This window comes from Budorcas taxicolor, chromosome 8, assembly GCF_023091745.1.
Source record: "Budorcas taxicolor isolate Tak-1 chromosome 8, Takin1.1, whole genome shotgun sequence".
In the NCBI taxonomy this organism is placed as follows: domain Eukaryota; kingdom Metazoa; phylum Chordata; class Mammalia; order Artiodactyla; family Bovidae; genus Budorcas; species Budorcas taxicolor.
Genome location: NC_068917.1, coordinates 86519876 through 86544505, shown reverse-complemented (window position 1 = coordinate 86544505; position 24630 = coordinate 86519876). Strand labels below are relative to the sequence as shown.

Here is a 24630-nt window from a genome sequence, read left to right as displayed (position 1 = left end):
TAAATCTTTGTATTCCAGAAGAACATTTTTTCACAGAGAGTTTTGAGGGTAATCACTAGTTTTTACTTCTCCCAAGAAGTTCTTGGGGAAAATAAGAAATAGTGCATTTGACTTTGGAAGAATGGAGAGAATTTCTGGGTAGTTAAGAGGAAGTTGTATATTTCTTAGTAAGTTGACCCTGATTTCTCAAGAGAAAGTAGTTTTTTTCATTTTTATACCTTTTAGTCTCCTAGTGGAGTGCTCAGTATGGATAATTAGTGTGGCTCCCTCATTGGGAGTTGTGGGGAGAGGGTACAGGCCTATAAACTGACCTAGGATGTTAATTGCAGTGCCTGAGCATACAGGGTATTTTGGAGCTGAAGGGTGCCCTAACTCAGCCTGGAAGCTTGGCAAGATTTTATGCAAAGCGGAACCTTAAAGAATAAGGAGTCATTTACCAGTCAGAAGCTGCAGGAACCTTGGGGACCGGGGTGGCCGAAGAAAGGAGGGTGGCAAGTTGAAGGTTATCAAAGTGGAGGGATGGCACAGGCAAAGGCAGTGAGGTAAGCAGCCGCGTTCTAAGGAACTTGCCTTATTGCTGGACCCTGAAGTGCAGTGGCAGGGGGCCTGCAGGTGAGCCTAGAGAGGCAGCTACCCGCCAACTACAAATAGCCCCACTCATTCGCACTCTTGTTTATAGGTGATTAAGAGCCCTTACCTAGTGACTTTCAGTAAAAGCACTATTGTGTGGTTGACCAGAAGACTAGGTCTGAATAGGATCAGGGTGATTAGTTAAAGAATTGCAGCATTCCTGCAGTTGGAGAGCAGGACTGGGAAGCTTATGTGCTGTGGAGTTTCATATTACAGAGCATCTTCCCTGGGATGAATTCACAGCAGAAACAACCACTGTAGGTTTTTTGGTACTATCCTTGTAGAAAACATTCTCCTAGAAGTGAGTGCACAGATTCCAGAGTGTTTGTTTCACAAAGGATTACACAAAGGCTTATGCAGATGTAATTTTATAAGTTTACTTACTAATGTTTTGATGTGATTATCTGATCTGTTTATTGCAGGGTCCCAGAGTTTGTGCGAGAAAAGCGATTTGGAAATTGGCTGAAAGATGCACGTGACTGGGCAATTTCCAGGAACAGATACTGGGGCACTCCTATCCCACTGTGGGTCAGCAGTGACTTCGAGGAGGTGAGGCAGGGCAGGAGGGCAGTGTATCGTCGTATTGATTTTTGCAGAAGCACCTCGTTCATGTATCTCAGTATGGGGTAAAAGAATATGGTTTCTTTATTACTTCATTCCTTTCTTATTTCATCAGGTTTTTTTTTTCTCTTTATTCCTTCCTAAAATCATGACATAAATAAGAATATGTTTTAAATTTATTTTAAGTTATATTTACTTTAATTAAATATAGTTTTAAATTCCCCTTTGTGTAAAAGTGAAGAATGCAAGTTGTATTTGTCTCCGGGAAATTGTCACATTGTTTATCTTGTGTTACTTAGATTCTTTTTTTCCTCTGAGTTTGTGATGAACAGAAAAGACTCCATGCCCTGTACTAAGTGGCAGCATATTGAAACAACCTTTCAGTGATAAAAAGGACAACTTTAAAAACTACCAAAGGATTACAGACCTTTAATCTATAAAGTCAAATGTTTGTGTGTGTGTGAAATAAATCATAACAGACATATAGATGTGTTTTCTGTGCTGAATGCTAAGAGCATTAGAATGATAATGAGGAGCAGCAGCCCAGGGACCTCAGTAAATCTCTGATAGGGACCTCAAAGGCAAGAGTGAAATAACTGAATCAGAGGACTTTTCAGAACTGAGCAGGAAGGACAGAGAAAGAGAAGGCTGTGTATGTTTGTTAGATAGCAGATGTCCTCTGGATGTGAACTACAGCAGGTCCTACTGGTGTAAGTCAGGAACTTGGCTCCTGGTTAATGACTCCCCATTATGAATAGCCCCTGCCAGGTCCTTTCCCAGCCTCCTTGCATGAACATAATCCTGATATCTTTTAATCTGATTATTTGGTCCAGTTCATACACAATAAATTAGTTCCAGCTTTGACTTGAGAAGATTTCAAATTAAAAAGCCAAATTCAGGTGCCAGGAATAAACTAAGATGCCTTAGAGCAATAGTCTAGGCATTTCACTTATGCTTATTATTTTTGGCAGAGATTTGGACATAGTAAATCCTCAAGAAATACTTGTTGAGATGATGGCTGTGAAATTCTCTCTCTGTCGGGAATTCCTCTGATACAGGGATAGGTAGCAAATAAGTGAAGTCTGCTCACCTATTCAGACAGTTTCCTACAGTCTTTCATGAGGAGCCACATTAATGATAACTGTTGTGAAGATGAAAGGTTTCTAAATCTAAAAATAAATGTTATGTAAATTAACTGCATGTGATCTTTGACTCTGAGGCCTTTTATCTTTGACAGGTAGTATGTATTGGGTCAATAGCAGAACTGGAAGAACTATCAGGAACAAAGATCTCAGATCTCCACAGAGAGAGGTCAGTTTTTGCATGTTTGATTCACTTCAGTTCTGTCATTCAGAGAGTATGGGGCTAGGTCAGCCTGTTAAGACATGGTCTCCGTTGCAGGTCATAGAGCTCCATGAAGAGATCAAACACTAGTTTGCTGAATTACTTTGCTGTTGATGATTCATGTCATCTTGAGGAAAGGTGGCCTCTGTCCTTGAGTTAGATGTCAGGAGACTTTGATATATAGCCTTCCAGAATGAGCACTGATGACACTTTCTGAAAGCCTGCGTTAATTGCCAGTATTTCTGTTCGCAGATGCATGTGAAAGAGCTGTGAGAGCATTGTGTTTCCTTTTGGCAATTAAACCGTATGTTCTGTTTTGCTTAAAGTTAATTGAAGCGGCTGTTTCTTCATTTACTCCCTTGTTTACCAGCATTGACCATCTGACCATTCCTTCACGCTGTGGAAAGGGATTGTTGCATCGTGTCTCTGAAGTGTTTGACTGTTGGTTCGAGAGTGGCAGCATGCCATATGCTCAAATTCATTATCCATTTGAAAACAAGAGGGAGTTTGAGGATGCATTTCCTGCAGACTTCATTGCTGAAGGCATTGACCAAACCAGAGGATGGTATGTTCCTTGTTCTTTAAAGTGATTTATTGATTTGATTTGACTTAGCAGGTATTTTACTTTTAATCAGCTGGGTGCTGAGGCGATTGTGTCAGACAAGATAGGCTCTGCTCCTGCCCTCTGCTTCTTACCATCACATACCATAAAAGTGTCTTTTGAGAAGGTATCTCTCACTACATTACTGCAGTACTTTTAGAGTTTGAATTATTTCTTTGACATTTTTGAATACAGAGATTTATTATATTGGAAGTTTAAGTGATACAAAACAATATATGTCCCTCTTAATTTGTTTACTGCAAATCATTTACTCAGATATTTAGTGGGCATTTACATACAAGATATTGGGGAGGTTGCTACAAAATTGAGGCATAGTTGAAAATGTACTCAGGTGTTAAGGCTAACCTCATAACTGTGAAAAATCTAGATTTAAAATCTAAAAAAAAAGCAAAGCCCATGATGGGAGTAAGAGTTTGCTTGCACAACTGAAGGACCCACATGCCGCAAGGAGGATCAAAGATCCCATGTGCTACAACTAAGACCAAACAAATACCCCTTCCTCTGAGGGCAGGTCAGGAGGACCCTGGTTTTATCTGGTGCCTTACTGAAAGTGGTGCCCTCATCCTTTTAATTAGAAAAAGATGAATTACTGGGCCACAGTGCTAGTTACTTACATGTATGTCTTTGGGGGTCCTGCCAACCATTTTGAGCCATTCCATTCCAGCAGTGAGATTTATCTAGTCTTTGACATGAGGACTGAGGCCTGGCTGGACTGTCCACCCACCCTGCTGTATTGTTGGTGACAAGATTGTCCTCTTTGGGGGTATCAGTCTGTCTCCTGAGGAGAGCCTGGGATTTGACCTCATAGATCATTTTGACTTACACGTTTTGGACTTTAGCCATAATATAAAGACTGCAAACTGGCTGTGATTCGGTATAACCTGGACCAGTCCTGTTTGCCCCATGACATCAGGTGGGAACTGAATGTTGTGACCACTAACAGTAATATCAGTCATCCCATCATCTCCTCCCATGGGTAGGTGCAGGGTTGGGGGGCACTAGGTCCCTTCCTCCTTGGGCTGAGGGCCCCTTCCTCTTGGTGCTCTGTCCCATCCACCTCCCTCCAGCTGCTGGCTCAGGTCAGCTGTGCTCTGCTGGGGAGCAAAGGGAAAGGGGAGGAGGGAGAAGCAAGCAGTGTGTGAGCCTCAGGAGCTTCCCCCTCCCCACTGCTTATCTCCCTGCTTGAGCCATGGGCGTTGATTGGAAGCTGAGAGGAGTTACAGCTGTTGGCATGAACTCTCCTTCACCCTAACCTGGGGAGGTGAGGACCAGCAGATAATTCCATCCTTTCTCGAGCTGTTGCTGAAGCCTGGCGCTCTTCAGCCAGCTCAGATTCTATAAAAATAAAAAGAAAAAAAGAAACAAAAACAATGTTTTTGGACTGCCCCATGTTCTTATTATACGTTCATTTGTAATGTTTCTGAAGGAGTATTTGAGGAATGCTGGTGTCATTTTCAGTCTTTACTTCTAGAAGTCTTCACAAACTTTTGGAATTCCAGCCTTAATGTTCTGGAATGTATTTTAGCTTTCAATCCAGTTTTGTATAGGAACAGCTACCAGCACAAGCTCCTATTCTTAAAGAGAGAGCCCGATGATTGACGAATAAGTTGTTTCTCTGAGGAATTTCCAGGTCTGGCAACTGTTAAAAGCTGTTACATGGGTCCACATGTGCACACTGCCTTCCTCTTCTGTCAGGCATAGTCTCTGCCTCTCCTAAGAACTATGGTCCTACTGACCTGCCCTCAGAGGAAGGGATATCTGATCATTTATTCAAGGGATCTGGTCTCCCATCCTTATCAGTTGTGTCTGGTGATATTCTTCTATTGCAAAATCCAGTCCTAGATGACACTGGGACAGCTTACATGGGTGTGATGTGGATCTTTTAGGAAACATCTACTAGCAAATAAATGGCATGCATAATATCTGATATAATAAAAACATTTTCTCTGTTCCTACAGTCTACCTTTTGACTTTTGGATGAGAGTGCTTTTTGCGTCTTTTGTCATCAGGCTGTCCCCTATGACCTTGTGCTAAAGGCAACATACATCTCTGGATTTTCAGCCTGGCATTTCTGGGAGGTCCTGAGAGAACACCCAGTATTGCCCACCTCTGCCTTGTGGCTGTCCAATTAGCTCCCCAAGAAAGGTGATAGGACTGTCCCCAGCAGAGAGTCAGTATCTCACTCCAGAGTTTTATTTGCTTTAAATAAAGTACATCTTATTCCTAGTGAAAGCTCTAATATGATTGGTCTACAGTGGGTCTTGTCCTTAATTTTGTACTGCTCCCTAGATGATCCTGATATATCACCAGGATTAAGAACCATTGATTTAAGTGCTTATCAAGAAATGTAACTTACCTAAAATAGAAATTCAGTCCAATAAGTAAACACAGTTTTCTTTCCTATGCTTGAATTCTATTTCTTATTTTATTGAATTGTTTCTTTGTATGTTTTTTTTTTCCCTCCCAGGTTTTACACCCTGCTGGTGCTAGCCACATCTCTCTTTGGACGGCCACCATTCAAAAATGTGATAGTGAATGGACTTGTCCTGGCAAGGCAGGTGCACTCCCTTGTATAATGATGAGTTCCAGTTCCTCTCTGTTCTTAGAGCATTTTCTGGTTGGATCTGACCATTCTTTGTGAATAGAGGAATTTAGGAATGCACCAGTTCTGTTCCTGTTCTTTCCTTCCTTCTACTTTTATACTTCTTTCTGTTTTCTGTTTTCATCCAACTTCTGTCCTTCTCCACCTGTAGCATTCTATCTCTACATATCCCTCTATCTTATGAGAAGGACTGCATTAAGAACTCAGCCTAATGGAGGCGGATCAAGGGGGGGACATTGTGTCCCATTATACTACTAATGATAAAATAGCATTTGTCATTTAGAATTTTATAAAGTACTTTTGCTTATAGCTCTTATTTAATCTATGAACTGATCTTTTAATGTAGTTTTAGTTGTCCTCTTTTTATGAAGAAGCTATTAGTTCTAGAGGCTTATAATAGAGAACTGTTTTTTCCTTTGTTTCTGTTGCCTCTAGTTATTAAAAGTAAAAACAAAAAGAAGAAAATAAATTATTTATACATAGATATCTTCATGTGCTCTTCAAAGTGAGGGATGACACTTAGCACTGTTCCAGGCCCTGTTCTGAGCATTTATACATCTTTACTCATTTACTCCCAGAGCCATTTGAAATGAGTCTTTTAATTGTCCAGTTCAACATTTGAGGCATTTGAGGTGCAGAAGAAGTAAGGTTACACTGCAACAGAGTGATAAATTCTAGTTCTGTACCTACGCAGTCTGGCTCTACAGTCTCTGCTTCAAAAAAAAAAAAGGAAAGAAAGAAATCTTACTGAATTATAGTTGTCTCTATAGTCTCTTATATATATATAGTCTCTAAAATTAATAGAGAGGGCTTATGTGCTTTGCCTGGTTTCCCTAGTGGTCATGTTTCTTGAAACCATTAGCACATCATCAAGATCAGGCTGTTGATTCAGTTCACCAATCTTAATCAGATTTCCCCAGTTACACTCATTTGCTATTGCATGCAATATTTCATGTATAGGTTCCTCTATCCACCAGCACAGTCAAGATACTGGGCGTGTTTCAGCATCACAGGATGTCTCTATTGCCTTTTATAACCATACCTTCTCTACCCCTTCATACGCCACCAAGTTCAGCTTCAGCCCTAATCTCCAACACCTGGCAACCATTAATCTATTCCCCATCTCTGTAATTTTGTCATTTCAAGCATGATACATAAATGGATTTGTATCCAATTCTGTGCTTGACTTTTTTTGTTCAGTGTAATTGCTGGAGATCCCTTAGGTGGTTGTATGTATCCATAGTTCCTTCTCGTTGTTGAGCAGTGTTCAATGATGACCCACAGTTTGATCTTTCACCTGCTGAAAGGTGTTGGGGTTGTTTCTAGTGTTGGCCAACTATGAATAAAACTGAACTTTTCTTCACAGATTTTGTGTAAATGGAAGTTTTCATTTCTCTGGCATAAATGCAAAAGCTGTGTTTTTGAATTGTTATACTCTTATATCTTCCTGCTGCCATTTATCCTGAAACTTCTCCATTTACTCACTACAGTAGTCTGAAAAAAGCTTACACAGATATTAACAAAACAACCTTATTGTTGTGCCTTAATAGTAGCTTGTGTCCCATTTGCAGTTATGTATTCCAAATTATAGATAATCTGTAACCGTATATAAACTGTGATGTTGCCTTATTTAATTGATGTCTCCCTTTTATTTTTCCAGTGATGGTCAAAAAATGAGCAAACGCAAAAAGAATTATCCAGATCCACTTTCAATAATTCATAAATATGGTGCTGATGCCCTCAGGTATAGACCAGTGCTCTGCCTTGTGTGTATTTGTCATCTCTTATGTAAAAATCTTACATTCAGTGATATAATCATGGTTTCAGTGATACTAATCATTCTATTAATTTGGTTTATAATTAGCTCTTTTTAGAAAAATGCATCTCTATTACATGGAATTGTATTGGTATGTTATTGACTTTAAATCCCCAAGATCGTTTTCTAAATTGTTAAGATGTTTCTAAATCTAGAGGTCTTTTGGAAGATGAGACTCTGTGTTAGATTTTATTGAGTAGCACAGGTACTTCCAAGTTAGTTGCTGGTGCCTCTGCCTTACTCCTATAGATTCCCTGTCTTGTTGGTATTAAAATTCTCTTATATCATTTATTTCTATTTTGCACTTACTCCTCAGACAGCCATATGAGCTACATTTATGCTAGAGCAAATAAAAATACTGAAAATTGTTTAGAGAAAGATACTGCTTGAAACAGAGTTATAAACTTTCAGTGCTCAGGTTAAAAGGAACCACGGAGATCTTGTTCTGCATCCTCCTGTTACTGACACAGAGACCCACACCCAGGGCCTTTGGGCAAGCATATTCACGGTTCCCATGTTGCCTGGGAGCAGTTTATTCAGTGCCCTGCAACCCCAGTTATCTGTTAGACTCAACCTTGGCATAGGTGACAATTTGGCCTAATTACTCTTCGTGTTGAAGGCTGTCCTGCAGGATGTTTAACACTGTCCCTGGCCTCTGCCCTCTGGGTCCCTCTATGTTGGCAAAATGCTTGTGTGGCTATTCCTTGTGAATCCCTGATGCCTGAACATACTGTCCTGGGAGGAGGGCCTGGTTACTTCCTCTTGGTGCTGCCATGCCTCCTGGACCCTGTGCCAAAACCAGCCCAGGACATGATTCTAGGTTAGTCCAGTGCCATATTTTGGTGTGGCATTCTTGGTTTCCCCTTTAGAATTTTCTAGGTCTCTTACACAAAGTGAGAACTGTGTCAGTTTTAAGTGGACTGTTTGAAAAGTATTTATAATGTCCCCATTTTGCAGAAAAAGTGCTGATATGGGTATTACCCTGTCAACATGTCAGTAATATTTGGTTTACTGTCTTCATTCCATTTCCATGTAATTTTTTCTCCTTCCAGATTATATCTGATTAACTCCCCTGTGGTGAGAGCAGAAAACCTTCGCTTTAAGGAAGAGGGTGTCCGAGATGTCCTGAAGGATGTTCTGCTCCCTTGGTACAATGCCTATCGCTTCTTCATCCAGAACGTCCTAAGGCTACAGAAGGTATGGGTGGCAGTGCTGTGGAGTGGGCTCTGCCCCGCTGAGCTGGGTTTGCAAAAGATAGTCAGGGTGAGTTGTGAGGTGGAGTTCCATGAGAAACTCAGCTGAGCAGGCCCCATGGGTGGGGGCTCGGAGCCATTGGAGAGACCATCGATGAAGGTGCAGTAGTTGTCTGGGGGCTGTGCTGAGCCAAGGAGAACAGGACTGGAGCTTTGCCATTTGGGCAGATGCTCACCTCTGCAAGACACAGATGCTTCACCTGTTTAAGAAGAGTTGCATTGGAATATTCATTTAGCCAGCCAAATTCATGATGAGCAAGTATGAGTCAGCTACTGTCAGAGTGAGTGCCTCGTAAAGGCTGCTGCCTATGAGTGGTCAAGAAAGGCCACTTCATGAGTGCATTTGGGCTGAGACTCCAAGAAAAATTCTCATTGAGTTGCTGGGATGAAAAACAGTGGTTGTGATATACGTCAAGGTGTCTCAGAGCAGTTACCTGCTGACTTGGGAAGCATACTCTGAGAAGTCCCCGTATGTTTTGCTGCCTCTGGTTCATCTTGTCTGCTAATGAACACCACCCCCCCTGCCCCTCCCAGGAAGAACAGGGTCTTTTCCAGGCCCTAGTGTTGTTCTTCTTTTTGATCTCACCACCTCTCAGGCCAGTAGTCATGAAGTGGGTCTACTTTGCAGACCTCTGCCTGTGTAGAACTCAAGAAAACAGACTGGATTAAACCACTCATCCCTGGGGCTCATCTGGGCCTGGCAGGAAGATGTTGACTACAGCACTGGGTGCTTAAATCAGGGCAAGAGTCAGTGTGGTTGCTCCCTTGCCATCCTGATGGTGATGCTGTTGAGAAGGGACAGGTGAAGTGGGCCTTAAGGATCAGGAGGATTTGCAAAGGAAAAAGCAGCAGGTAAATAGAACATTCTGGGTAAAATAAATTAAGCAAAGACATTAACTCCTAGTATTCATTTTCAGCTTATAGATAGTTGTCCATTCCTACCCAGTTTTACTGTCCATCCTTCCTCAGATTTAAGGTAACTAAACACTGTACTTGGAGAAGGCAATGGCACCCCACTCCAGTACTCTTGCCTGGAAAACCCCATGGACGGAGGAGCCTGGTAGGCTGCAGTCCATGGTGTCGCTAAGGGTCGGACGCAACTGAGCGACTTCACTTGCACTTTTCACTTTCCTGCATTGGAGAAGGAAATGGCAACCCACTCCAGTGTTCTTGCCTAGAGAATCCCAGGGACGGGGGAGCCTGGTGGGCTGCCATCTATGGGGTCGCACAGAGTCGGACACGACTGAAGTGACTTAGCAGCAAACACTATACTTAATGACAGGATTGTGAAATATTTCTCAATTCATAATTACTCTTTGATGATAGGAATCATGTTTTCCTAAATTCTCTTTAGTTCATTCAGAAATGTATTTCATTAATTGAGGACTTAATGTTCCAAATTTAGCATTTACTTGGAAAATATTGTTAAGAATCAGAAATTTAGATTGCCAATAGAGTGTGTATTTTGTGATTTTTTTTTTTTTTTTTTTGGTTTGGCTAGTTCTTTCAGTTTAAATCATTTAAAGAGTTCATTTCCTTACAGTGGTTTCCCCCATGCATGCAAAAAGTTTCAATAATTGTCACTTCCTAGGAAGAAGAAATGGAATTCCTTTATAACGAGAACATGGTTAAAGAAAGTACCAACATCACAGACCGGTGGGTCCTGTCCTTTATGCAGTCGCTCGTTGGGTTCTTTGAGACCGAAATGGCAGGTATGTCTCTGTTCGGCCTTCCTCCCAGGAATAAAGATTCTCTGTTTATAATTACTGTTTTAGTATTTAATTGTTTTTCTTTATAAACATAGAATTTTTTTTTTTAAAGAATTGTCAATTTACAATGTTGCATTAGTTTTTGCCGTACAGCAAAGTGATTCAGATATATATATTTTTTTTTTTCTTTTTGATATTTTTTTCTATTATGGTTTATTATAGGATATTGAATATAGTTTCCTGTGCTATACAATAGGACTTTGTTGTTTATTTAATTTATAGTAGTTTGTATCTGTTAATCCCAAACTCCTAATTTATCCCTCCCCCATCCTGCTTCCCCTTTGGTAACTGTAAGGTTTTTTTTGTTTGTTGGTTTTTTTAAATGTCTGTGAGTCTTGTTTCATTTTGTAAATAAGTTCATTTGTATCATATTTTATTTAGATCTCACGTATAAGTGATATCTTACAGTATTTTTCTCTTTCTGATTTAGTATGATATTCTCTAGGTCCATACATGTTGCTGCAAATGGCTTTATTTCATATTATTTCATTCTTTTTATTGTTGAGTAGCATTCCTCTGTGTGTGTGTGTGTGTGTGTGTGTGTGTGTGTGTGTGTGTGCGTGCGTGCGCACGCACATCTTCTTTATCTGTTCTTCTGTTGATGGCCTTTTAGGTTGCTTCCATATCTTGGCTATTGTAAATAGTGCTGCAGTGACCCCTGGGGTGCATGCATCTTTTCAAGTTAGAGTTTCAGGTTTTTAAGGAACCTCCATACTGTTTCCATTGTGGCTATACCAGTTAACAATCCTACCAGCAGTGTAGGGGAAGGTTCCCTTTCTCCACATCCTCTTCAGCTTTTCTTATTTGAGGGCTTTTTAAATGATGGCCATTCTGACTGGTATAAATGGTAATTGGCAGTGTTGAATATCGTCTGATGTGCCTATTGGCCATCTGTATGTCTTCTTTGGAAAAATGTCTATTTAGGTCTTCTGCCCATGTTTTTTTCTTTTTTCTTTTTTGTATAAGCTATTTGTATATTTTGGAAATTAAGCCCTTGTTAGTCACAAATATTTTCTCCTAGTCCGCAGATTGTCTTGTTTTATTCATAGTTTCCTTTGCTGTGTAAAAGGTTATGGTTGATTACATCCCATTTGTATTTGTTCCCATTTCTGTATTCTCTTGGACGAGTTTGTTATGATGTCATGTCTTAATTTAAGTCTTTATGCCATTTTGAGTTTATTTTTGTGTATGGTGTAAATGAGTGTTCTAATATCATTGATTTACATGTGATTGTCCAGCTTTTCCAATACCACTTGCTGAAGAGACTGTCTTTTCTCCATTGTGTATTCTTGCCTCCTTTGTGGAAGATTAATTCACCATAGGTGTGTGGTTTTCTAAACATAGAGGAAATTTTATAGAAATTTCGAGAGACAGAATACTAGATGAATAAATGTTTCTTTTTACCTCTCAAATATAATTTTAAGGCTTGTTTGTTGTGGGAATATATTGTTCCAAGGCCTGAGAGATTGTCTTGAGGGGGTATCTAGTGGCCTTGCCTGCTACTACTGAAGTTGCTCAGTTGTGTCCGACTCTTTGCAACCCCATGGACGGTAGCCTACCAGGCTCCTCCCTCCATGGGATTCTCCAGGCAAGAGTACTGGAGTGGGTTGCCATTTCCTTCTCCAGGGGATCTTCCCAACCCAGGGATTGAACCCGAGTCTCCCGCATTCCAGGCAGATGCTTTAACCTCTGAGCCACCAGGGAAGCCCTCTAGTGGCCTTAGCCCTCCACCGACACCACACAGGCCCACGGAATCACAGGCTTCAGTAGTGGATGCCCATGGGTTCAGATCCCAACCTGCACACCACTTGTTCCCTGGGTGAAGTATCGTCTAGTCTATGAGCCTCCATTTCTAGCTCCAAAAATTGCCTAGTAATAGTTTTTATAAGACTTAGACAGAAACTGTGTACATACAGTAGCTAGCAGATAACAGGTTCTTAATAAGTAGTACTTGTTACTAATGTGTTTTAAATTTATTTTTAAGTCTACTTTGTTAAATAAGTAGACTAGGAAAAATTAGGAAATTCAGAAACACAGTAAGGAAATTGACATTTCCCCACATTTCTGTTACCTAACAACAATGAATTTTGTTTTTAGACAGAGGTTGAAAAGGTAGGTTATGTTGGTTTCCTTAAAGTCAGAGATAGACAACCATAAGTCAAGGTGAGAAATTCAAGAAACTATTAACTAGGATACCTGAGATAGGTCTGAGTGTATATGGGTCTGATAAAGTCGGTGGCCAGTGGAGAAAAAATGGCATCCCTGTGTGCACCCTGGTAACATAAACCACCCTCCCATAGCATCCTGTGGTTGGCAGGTGCTGCTACTCAGGTATAGGACTCCAGTGGATTTCAGAGGCCAGAGCAATCAGGTGGTTCGTGTAGGGGTCTTCAGTTCCTCAGCTGGTACATAGTTCTTTGTGGAACAGTTGATGCCTCTGTACTTGGCATAACTGGATGGTTAGTCCAGGAAATTTTGAATGTTTTATCAGTCATCCTGAAGGACTATGCCCACTTTTAAACATGCATAATAAGCAAGAGAGTTCCAAGAAAACATCTGTTTCTGTTTATTGACTATGCCAAAGCCTTTAACTGTGTGGATCACAATAAACTGTAGAAAATTCTTAAAGAGATGGGACTACCAGACCACTTGACCTGCCTCTTGAGAAATCTCTATACAGGTCAGGAAGCAACAATTAGAGCTGGACATGGAACAACAGACTGATTTCAACTAGGAAAAGGAGTATGTCAAGGCTGTATATTGTCATCCAGCATAAGTGAAAATGGAAATGAGGATGTGAATCAGACTTACCACGCTCCCTGAGACATGTCCACTTTCCCCTCCTGAGTGATATAAATGAGTAGGATTGTTGCCAGGGAATCCTTGCCATCTTTAGGCAGCAATAGCTATGACCTGAGAATGTATATTCTGACTGGGTCCTGGTCTGCCAGGAAACTAGAAGTTGGGCAGCGGTTCAGTTCAGCTCAATTCAGTTCAGTTACTCAGTCATGTCCAACTCTTTGCGATCCCATGGACTGCAGCACACCAGGCCTCCCTGTCCATCACCAACTACCAGAGTTTACTCAAACTCAAGTCCATTGAGTCAGTGATGCCAACCAACCATCTCATCCTCTGTCGTCCCCTTCTCCCGCCTTCAATCTTTCCCAGCATCAGGATCTTTTCAAATGTGTCAGTTCTTCGCATCAGGTGGCCAAAGTATTGGGAATTTCAGCTTCGGCATCAGTCCTTCCAATGAATATTCAGGACTGATCTTTAGGAAGGACTGGTTGGATCTCCTTGCAGTCCAGGGACTCTCAAGAGTCTTCTCCAACACCATAGTTCAAAAGCATCAATTCTTTGGCGCTCAGCTTTCTTTATAGTCCAACTCTCACATCCATACATGACGACTAGAAAAACCATAGCTTTGACTAGATGGACCTTTGTTGACAAAGTAATGTCTCTGCTTTTCAATATGCTGTCTAGGTTGGTCATAGATTTTCTTCCAAGGAGCAAGCGTCCTAATTTCACAGCTGCAGTCACCATCTGCAGTGATTTTGGAGCCCCCAAAAATAAAGTCTGTCACTCTTTCCACTGTTTCTCCATCTATTTGCCGTGAAGTGATGGGACTGGATGCCATGACCTTCATTTTCTGAATGTTGAGCTTTAAGCCAACTTTTTCACTTTCCTTTTTCACTTTCATCAACAGGCTCTTTAGTTTTCCTTCCCTTTCTGCCATAAGGGTGGTGTTATCTGCATATCTGCTGCTGCTGCTGAGTCACTTCAGTCGTGTCTGACTCTGTGCGACCCCATAGACGGCAGCTCACCAGGCTTCCCCATCCCTGGGATTCTCCAGGCAAGAACACTGGAGTGGGTTGCCATTTCCTTCTCTAGTGCATGAAAGTGAAAAGTGAAAGTGAAGTTGCTCCAGTCGTGTCCAACTCATAGCAACGCCATGGACTGCAGCCTACGAGGCTCCTCCGTCCATGGATTTTCTGGGCAAGAGTACTGGAGTGGGGTGCCATTGGCTTCTCTGCTGCATATGTGAGGTTATTGATATTTCTCTTGGCAATCTTGATTCCAGCTTGTGCTTCATCCAGCCCAGTGTTTCTCATGATGTCCTCTGCAGATAAATTAAATAAGCAGGGTGACAGTATACAGCCTTGATGTACTCCTTTCCCTATTTGGAACCAGTCTATTGTTCCATGTCCAGTTCTGACTTTTGATTCCCAACCGGCATACAGGTTTTTCAAGAGGCAGGTCAGGTGGTCTGGTATTCCCATCTCTTTAAGAATTTTCCAGATTTTGTTGTGGTCCACACAGTCAAAGACTTCCACATAGTCAATAAAGCAGATGTTTTTATGGAACTGTCTTGCTATCCTGATGATCCAACGGATGTTGGCATTGATCTCGGGTTCCTTTGCCTTTTCTAAGTCCAGCTTGAACGTCTGGAAGTTCATGGTTCACGTACTGTTAAAGTCTGGCTTGGAGAATTTTGAGCATTACTTTACTAGCATGTGAGATGAGTGCAATTGTGTGGTAGTTTGAGCATTCTTTGTCATTGCCTTTCTTTGGGATTGGAATGAAAACTCACCTATCTCCCTAATAGATGTGATAGCCCTTGAATGGCAGGGCCTACTTGCTCTTCTTGTATCCAGCCCTGTCTTAAGCTCCCAAGACTTTTGTATGTTCTCACTGTCTGATTGGTTGTCTTACTTTTAGCTTACAGGCTCTATACTGTGGTACCTCGCCTGGTCAAGTTTGTGGATATTTTGACCAATTGGTATGTTCGGATGAACCGTAGAAGATTAAAGGTAAGTGCAGGCTTCTATTGGGAAGAGCAGAAAGTACAGGAAGTATGAGAGTTGAGGAAAAATGAGAACAACCAGAAGGAAAAAGGGCGTTTTCAAATGCTCTCACTTTTTGAAGCTATTTTTTTCCTTTTACGTTGCATATTAACTGTACTGCCATTTTTTGGATAGGGGAATCCTTAAGTTTAAAAGTCATCTCACATGTTTCAAAACACAATTATAGACATCATATTAGAGGGAAAGTCTCAGGCCATTTAGGACTGTACTGAACAGACCTGTTAAAATCAAATAATTTGTGCAGGTATTTTGCAAATGTTGTTCGGTACAGCTGTGATCTTCAGATAGGCACTTCATCGCTTCTGATACTACAGGGACAGTTACTTATTGATGATACTTTTCATTAAGCCTTTGGGGATATAGGATCAATGAAGCATGGAGCCTATCCCAGAACTTAAGCTATGCATAAACAGCAATGCTCCAAAACAGGGAGTGAGGTGCACCCAGACCACTGCCCATCAGTACTACCTTCAAATGTGTTAATGATAAAATCCTGTAACAAAACAGTAATTTTGTTTTGTTAAAATATATTACCTACGTGTGCATGTATGTGTGTGTATATGCACATATATTTAAAAGAACATTAAAATGTTTAAAGTAGTTATGTTATCTCTGGATAACTTAATTATGGCTGAGTTTGCCCCTTTTTATTCTTTTTTTTTTTTCCTCTACAGTGAGCTATTGGTTTTAACAGTTTAATGTGTGTGTTTTTTATTCTTAGGGTGAAAATGGGGTAGAGGATTGTGTTATGGCCCTGGAGACCTTGTTTAGTGTTCTGCTTTCTTTGTGCAGACTTATGGTAAGATGCTTGATCCCATTCTAAAACTCTAGCCCTGTGGGCTGCTTGTGGTGCCCAGTTGCTGCACTGTCCTCTGTTTGTATCTGTTCTCTATTTTTTCTATATTTTGAAGTCATGTAATCATCTGTGAGTATCAGGGAAGGTCTTGAGCTAATAGCTAACCAAACAAATACGTATACTGCAAACAGTATTTCACTTGAGACGTGTTCCTACCAACTGAAATATTCATTACATGATATATAAGTAAAAATTCCGCTTTTAGTTTCCTGCGCCTTGTTTCTGCTCTTTCAGTTTAATGTTACAAGCCTTCTATTTATTTCCTAAACATACATGGAATGAGAACCTGCTTTATACCAGGTCCTCTACCTGGTGTCTCATGTATGAGCTCATTCCTCTTCCTGTTAAGCAAGTAGTGTTTCCCCAGTTTACAGATGAGGTTTCTGAGATTTTAGGAATATTCATTCCTCTGCAATTGACTTAACTGGCATGTGGTCATTGGCTCCTGTTTTTATTATGGACATCTTCAAGGATGTTTTGGACACTTCTGTCTGTAGTCCTACTTCTTTGCTTCGTGAGTGTGTCTCACCAAGTTCAAAATGAGGTCATTTTCTTAGGGCATGTTTTATTAACCTTATGTCTAGTTCTGTGCATATTCCCGTGTCATTTCTCTAAAATGTTTTAGTTGTTTCTAACTCTGAGATTGGTTAATGATGGCTACATATGAATGACATAATGTTTTCTGTCCTTATACAGGCCCCCTATACCCCTTTTCTTACTGAATTGATGTATCAGAATCTGAAGACACTGATTGACCCTGTTTCTGTCCAGGACAAGGACACATTAAGTATTCACTACCTCATGCTGCCCCATGTTCGGTAAGAATCAAATACACCTAAGCGTCACCTGGGCCATGGGAAGGAGAGTTGCTAGAGATGCACTCATGTGGGGGCCCCAGCTCCCTGCTCCAGCTCACCCATGCCATGCCTTCCAGTTGAGCTGTTCCTCAGGCTACAGAATGAGTATAAGAGTATAAGAGGGTGGAATCCGCTGTAGAGCTGTGGCATGTAGGGTGTGGGTAGGCCTTTGGTATCGTTTGGGGGAGCTGGTATGCACTGAGCATCAGGCTCAAGCTTGTCTCTCACTATAAGCCCCCAAAACAGTCATGCTGTATTCCCAAGAGCCTCCCTTGGGAAGCCTAACCACACCATCACATCTCTCGTCCGACTTTCTTCCTCACTTAAGCATGTTTCTTCTTCGAGATTTTCTCTTTTTAAATCTAATATCTTTTATGTTCCTACCTCTCCCAACCAGTGAGGAATTGATTGACAAGAAAACTGAGAGTGCAGTATCTAGAATGCAGTCTGTGATTGAACTTGGCCGAGTGATTCGAGACCGCAAAACTATTCCAATAAAGGTTTGAGATTTTATTGCTATTTTACATTGCACAGACCTAGAGAATTATGTCTTTGGAGTATTTTCTTAATATAAAGGGCTTCCAGCAGTGGCATAAATTTCTTTTTGCAGTAAGGCTGTGAATGACTTAATACTAGTTAAGCCTGCTTAGTCTAGAACTTGAAATTCAGATAGAACATGTAACATTTATATTTCTGCAGTGTAGAAGACTGGATGCTTAGTGAACTTTCCCTTCCCTTTTCTTTCTAGTATCCTTTGAAAGAAATTGTTGTTATCCATCAAGATCAGGAAGCTCTTAATGAAGTTAAGTCTTTGGAGAAGTATATCATTGAGGTAAGACAGTTGATTTGTGTGATTTGGTCCAAACAGGCTTCTGTCCTTGGGAAGATTATTTTGATTAGTATTCTTTATCAGTATATACATAAATGTAACCATCTGTGAAATTTTATGGTTTGCTTTTAGAGTCTTCATGAATTTTTTCAATGTAATTAAAAAAAATTTTTTTTTAAGAATTTGTATTTATTTTTTGGCCATGCTGGGGGCATGTGGCATCTTAGCGCTTCCTACCAGGGATCAAACCCACACCCCCTGCATTGGAAGCACAGAGTCTTAACCAGTTGACCACCAGGGAAGTCCCTGTAATTATAATTCTTTAACAGTGATTTCAAGGTCCATGAATTTTTCACCTTCATTGGATTATTTATTCCTTTATCTACTTTTCTTCCGCAAGGTAATTTTTGATAAAACAAAAAGAAAAAGCTTAGTTCCTTCAAATTACCCAAGTATCAAGTAAACACTGGTTGTAAGTAAACACTAGCATTGGGTACAAGACAGAGTCTCTTCTCACCTTGGCCACTCTGTGGTGTCTCATTTTCCACTTGCAGGGATGTTCACTATGGTATCTCCTACTGGGTTGTTCCTAGCATTTTACATACATGTAGATACATTTGTACATACATCTACACCCATGCAGGCTTCCTAGGTGGCCCAGTGGCTAAGAATCCACCTGCCACTGCAGGAGACTTGAGTTTGATCCATGGGTCGGGAAGATTCCTCTTGATAAGGAAATGGCAACCTACTCCAGTGTTTTCCCAACCTATGCCAGGATACTCCCGTGTACAGAGGAGCCTGGCCGGCTACAGTCCATGGGGTTACAAAGAGTCAGGTATGACTCAGCAACTAAACATCAAATACACACATCACTGGTTTTATTTGTGAATAGAGATGATCATATATGTAGTTTTTTACTTATTGTTTCCACTTTATAGTGTTACTTAAACGACATTCCATGTTAAAACATAGAGACCTAGAATTTGCCTGGTGGTCCAGTGGCTACGACTCCACACTCCCAGTACAGGGGGCTCAGGTTCAATCAGGGAATTAGATTCCATGTGCTGCAATTAATGATCCTGCATGCCACAAAGACCCAGCACAGCCAAATAAATAAATAAAATTTTTAAATAAATATTTTTAAAGAACTCTTCCTTTAAAAACAAAACATTAGAGGTCTAATTTATTCTTTTTGCCAGCTTCATAGTGTTCACTTTCTGGCTGCATCATTATTTATTTAGTTACTCTAGTATTGTTGGAAATTTATGTTTCAGATTATAAATAAAAGTTTGTGTGTGCGCTTGTACAAATATGTCATTAACTGTAGACTTAAAAAATGCACAACATAAGAGTTGCGGGTTAAGTTTTATTTGGGGCAAAATGAAGGGGGAATACATGCAGTCAAGTACATTTTTTTCCAGAAGGTTTCTGCTAGTCTTGTGAAGCTTTGCTAGTCAGAAGGAACAGTTACTACCATGAAGGATTTTGGGGCCTTTCCATGGGGAGATTCAAGAATTGGGCTCATAAAATCAGCTCCTGAAAATACCTATGTGAAGACCTGTCCTGCCAGTTTTCCCCCAAGCACAGAATGTCTCATTTCTGCTGTCCACCCTGAACTCCTTTCAGGGGGTTATTGAAGGTCAGCAGCTGCAGCAACACGATTTAATCCTTGTACAGGTATAGGTAGATGCATGTGTGCTAAGTCACTTTAGTCATGTCCCACTCCTTGCTACCCTGTGGACTGTAGCCCACCAGGCTCACCTGTCCATGGGGTTCTCCAGGCAAGAATACTAGAGTGAGTTGCCATGCCCTCCTCCAGAGGGCCTTCCCAAGGGGATCAAACCTGTGTCTCTTAGGTCATCTCCTTTGTTGGCAGGCAGGTTCTTTACCACTAGTACCACCTGTGAAGCCCAGAAAAGTACATGGCAAGTGCCAGTTGCTAGTTGACAGTGTGGATGTTGGATAGGTCCTTAAAAGTGGAGTTTTGAGGTCAGAAGTTTAAACTGTCTTGTCAGTTGTCCTCCCAGAAAGCTTTATCCTGTGGTGTTTTTAAATGAAATATATATTTCAAATTTCATTTTTATTCCTTTCACAGATTACATTTAAGGATAGAAAATAATTTCTATATTTGGTTTTGAATTAGTTGAGAATTCTGGGTAGTGTTTATAAAACTCTTTAGAAGTTTAAGAGGTTATAACTAAGAAGATATAAATTATGTAAAGAATGCTTAAGATATGGATAAAAATAGAATATACTTAAATATCTTGAGCACTCTGAGATCAAATAATATAGTAATGTATAATGGCAAAACATTTCCATATAATTTGCTTCGGTTGGCAATTCCATGATACTTCATTTTCTTATTTCCTACTGTGTAGTCACCATTTCCTACTACATTAGTAATCCTTAACTTGCCAGCATGATGGAGACATGAAATACTATGATTAACTGATTCTTCTGGTTAATTGATAGTTAATTTGCTTGAGCAAAGGTTACCCCTGAGACATGAAGTCCATATTTCTAATGCTACAGTCCTTGTTAATTGAGTTAGGGTTGTGCAGTCATCACCACAATTTTGTAGAATTTTCATCACCCCAAATAGAGACCCCAAATTATCATTCATGCATCATTTCCCCTCAGGATCCTACAGTCCCCTGGCAAATACGAAACTGTTTTCTGTCTCTGGGTGTGCTCACTCGACATTTTCTGTAGATGAAATCATACAATATGTGGGCTTCTGTGTCTGGCTTCTGTGACTTAGCACCAAGGGTCATTCATGTTATAGCACGTATTAATGCTTCTTTCCTTTATATTGCTAAATGATAGTCCACTAGGTGGATATACCACATTTTATTTTTCCTTTCATAGTCGATCAGCATTTGGGTTGTTTCCAGTTTTTGGTTATTGCTATAAATATTTGTATTCAAATTTTTGTGGACATATTTTCATTTGTTTCATTTTTATTTTTGTATGTCTATCAAATACAGGAGTTGAATGTTCGAAAAGTTACATTATCTACAGATAAAAACAAGTATGGCATTCGCCTAAGGGCAGAGCCAGATCACATGGTCCTGGGGAAGCGTCTGAAAGGAGCTTTCAAGATGGTAATGACATCCATCAAACAGCTGAGCAATGAGGAGCTGGAGCGGTTCCAGGAAAATGGTGGGCATCTGTTTCATTGGGGGGCACCATTTGTGTCCTCAACTTGATGGATATCTCGTACTTAGCCTCCTCTTTGATTTCTACTGTTACAGCCTTCCCTTAAATTAGAACTTTTTTTTTTCTGTTCATAAAAATATTTATGAATAATTCTGCTAGTTTATTAAAAATGACCCATAACCCATCACCCATCCCTTTAATGTAGATTGAAATTCTGATTTAGTTCACTTAAAATTCTGATTTAGTTCATCCTACATACATATGTAGTCATATAATTATAGCTTTACAAAATGGAAATCACCCTATAATTTATTTCACATTTTTCATTTTTTATATTTACATTATTTGGTTTTCATTTACCTTTTTATTTTGCATTTTCACTTTATATTATAAACATTTCTGTGTTTTGTCAGTCTTTAAAATGCCATTTCAATAAGTGTTGCAGAAATTTTCCTTCCTGTGGATACCTGGGTTTTTTTTAACCAGTCTTTTCTTGTTGGTGCTCTCAGTGTTTCCATTCTTTTAACAGCATAACTAATATTTCAGTGAATGTTTTCACATGTAGATGTTTTGTGGAATTGATTCATTCTAGCTAGGTTTAGGGGCTTCCCTCATGGCTCAGTTGTTAAAGAATCCACCTGCAGTGCAGGGGACCCCAGTTCCATTCCTGGGTTGGGAAGAGCCACTGGAGAAGGGATAGGCTACCCACTCCAGCATTCTTGGGCTTCCCTTGTGGCTCAGCTGGTAAAGAATCGGCCTGCAGTACGGGAGACCTGGGTTCGATCCCTGGGTTGGAAAAATCCCCTGGAGAAGGAAAAGGCTACCCACTCCAGTATTCTGGCCTGGAGAATTCCATGGATTATACAGTCCATGGGGTCGCAAGAGTCAGACACAACTGAGTGGCTTTCACTCTCACCTTCAGCTAGGTTTCTACTTGAAATCATTGAGTCAGATGGGTAAATCGTAAGTTACCATTAAATTCTATAAGTGCTAATATGGGCCTGGAAAAATCTACCCTAATGAGAGAGCAAAACCCTTCAGATTCACCAGCCAGTGGTATAGAGTGTTAACCCCTGTCAGATGCTGCTTGTAGAGAAAAAGATGACTTAAGTTGCCAGAATGAAGACCAGAAGATAGTCAAAGAAGAAAGTTATGTTTTAATTTTAATTCAAAATTTTAATTTTTAAATACTTAAGTATTTTTAATGAAAGGGATTTAGCATTGAGGTTTGGAGCTTCTTCCAAAACTGTGTCAGAACTTAGACTGTTTCTCTAAAATATTTACATATTTTGTTCTCAATTGAGCAAGAGTGGAGTCATTCATTCAGCAAATATTTTTTAAAGCCCTTCTGTTTTGTTGACACTGAGAACATAGAGTTGAATAAGACAGACATTGTTCTCACCCTCATGGTGCTGGTAGACGCTAAAGATGTATGGATATAATCATATTTTCGATAAGTGCGCTGAAGGAAATCTTTAGGAAGCTGTTCCAGGTGCCCAGGAGTTCTGACCTCTGCCATGATTAGAATCATATATGGTCTAATTACAGCTATTTGACTTCCTGCAGCAATCCTAGGTTACAAGGTGTTTGATTGTTTGGGTTCCCTCTGAAATTGAAAATCATAAGCATGGAAGTGTCATGAAGAAAGATTTAAGGATTCATAACTCAGATGAGTAGTAATGGAAATTGGGGGGAGTGTCCATAAGATTCCCCAAATTTTTAGATATACAAAATATTAGAGACTAGCAACTAAAAGTTGAATCAGTACTAATTCAGCTTGATTTGTTAAATTAACAAAATCTTTGATCAGCCTTCAGGTCATAAATCTCAAGTTGTTTCACCAATTAGCCAAAATATTAAAAAATTCCTGAAATAAGCTTTATTTGAAACTGAAAGCCTGTAGTTTTTAAACTGTAATTTCTGAGTGAACTGTTCCATATTGATGGAAAGCAGTTTTTAGAATACAGTGACGTAAAGTGAAAATGACAGCCCATTGCTCAAAGACCCAGAAGATTGTTTTGTGAATTTCTATAGTAAATGGTATGGGAAATGGGAATTGCCGTCCTCAGCTGTTTAGATGTTCTGCCTACCATGAATAGGTATGATGCTCAGACCTTCACACTGTCTGCCTCTCTTCACCCTGACTGTATCGGGATAAGCAGATAGAAGAACACCGGGGTTTTACCACCTTTGAGCGGAAGGCCTAAGTCTAGTTTGACTCTAAAGACTGCTTTCTTCATTATAGCTTGCTGCTTATGTTTATGGTCGGGATTCATTTGTTGCCTCTGGCATATGTTTTTGGATCTAGGAGCTTATATACAGCAGTAGATATTGGTGATTTAAATGGCCTTAAGATGGCATGGTGTAATCTAAGGAAAGTTTATCTCATCCTTGACTACAACAGTGACATGAGTCAGAAAGACATAATCTCTTTAAGACTGTAGCTTGGTGGTTTGAAGTTTTTATTAGAGTGGCACAGTATATTGGTAGCAGGGCAGCTTGAGGAGTGGGTTACTGATTAAGTAACAGTGACAGTTGCTTTTCCAATAGGGACCATTGTTGTGGAAGGCCATGAATTGCATGAAGAAGATATCCGTCTCATATACACCTTTGATCAGGGAACAGGTGGAACAACACAGTTTGAAGCACACTCGGATGCCCAGGTATTTTTCTAGTCCCTAGAACATTTACCAAAAAATACAATCAGAGGAAAAAAATACTCACCTATGCTCCTCCTGACAGTATTGGCAGCTTGTCTCAGTGTAAAATAGCTTTTATTTTAGATTGGCCTTATTAAACTTCTCTATTACAGCTTCTTGACATATACATTTCTTTAATGGATATATAAATAGATATTTTGTGACTTTATGCATGCCAATAAGTGCCAGGTCATACAAAAATGTGGAAGATGTAATCCTACCCTTCAAGGAATGGGTCAGTCATGGAGATAGAAAAGTTAAGTCTGTTCTTATTATTCTACTTGGTAAGTTATCTGGTAGAAATAAGTACAGGGAAGGGCTAAGTCTGGGGTAGAAGTGGGAGTGGTTAGAGAGCATCCCTTGAAGAGGATGCACAGACAGTTAAGGATTCTGGGATCTGGGTTTTTTTGTTGTGATGGATCACAGCATCTCTCTTCACTCTTGACCACTTCTCACTTCTCACTCTTCACTTCTCCAGACAGATAGATTTTAAGATCTCTAATGTGAGAGTAAGGGACCTGCTGGAGTTCCTCTGTGCTTAATATTCCACATATGGTGGATGATGGAGAATACCTCGTGTGAGTTTAGTCAGCCTTTACATGAGGTCTTTTTTTTTGGCCGCACTGTGCAGCTTATGGGATCTTCATTCCTCAACGAAGGATTGAACCTGGGCCCCCAGCAGTGAAAGCACTGAGCTCTAACCACTGAGCTGCTGGGGAATTGCCATACACAGAGTCTTAAATATGATGTAGACAGAACTCCACGAGG

The 24630-nt window shown here is 40.2% G+C and overlaps 1 protein-coding gene across 1 annotated transcript in view; it reads left to right on the top strand.

Moving 5' to 3' along the window:
- The window catches only part of IARS1 (isoleucyl-tRNA synthetase 1), a 79000-nt gene that overhangs the window by 37203 nt on the left and 17167 nt on the right, over positions 1 to 24630 (top strand). The window contains exons 14-27 of the mRNA XM_052645378.1: positions 1053 to 1179; positions 2429 to 2502; positions 2906 to 3100; positions 5625 to 5711; positions 7420 to 7503; positions 8628 to 8772; positions 10420 to 10540; positions 15317 to 15408; positions 16184 to 16261; positions 17015 to 17136; positions 17573 to 17675; positions 17924 to 18007; positions 20992 to 21166; positions 23714 to 23826. Coding sequence (XP_052501338.1) covers positions 1053 to 1179; positions 2429 to 2502; positions 2906 to 3100; positions 5625 to 5711; positions 7420 to 7503; positions 8628 to 8772; positions 10420 to 10540; positions 15317 to 15408; positions 16184 to 16261; positions 17015 to 17136; positions 17573 to 17675; positions 17924 to 18007; positions 20992 to 21166; positions 23714 to 23826 — 1600 coding nt within the window. The remainder of the gene's footprint in view (positions 1 to 1052; positions 1180 to 2428; positions 2503 to 2905; positions 3101 to 5624; positions 5712 to 7419; positions 7504 to 8627; positions 8773 to 10419; positions 10541 to 15316; positions 15409 to 16183; positions 16262 to 17014; positions 17137 to 17572; positions 17676 to 17923; positions 18008 to 20991; positions 21167 to 23713; positions 23827 to 24630) is intronic.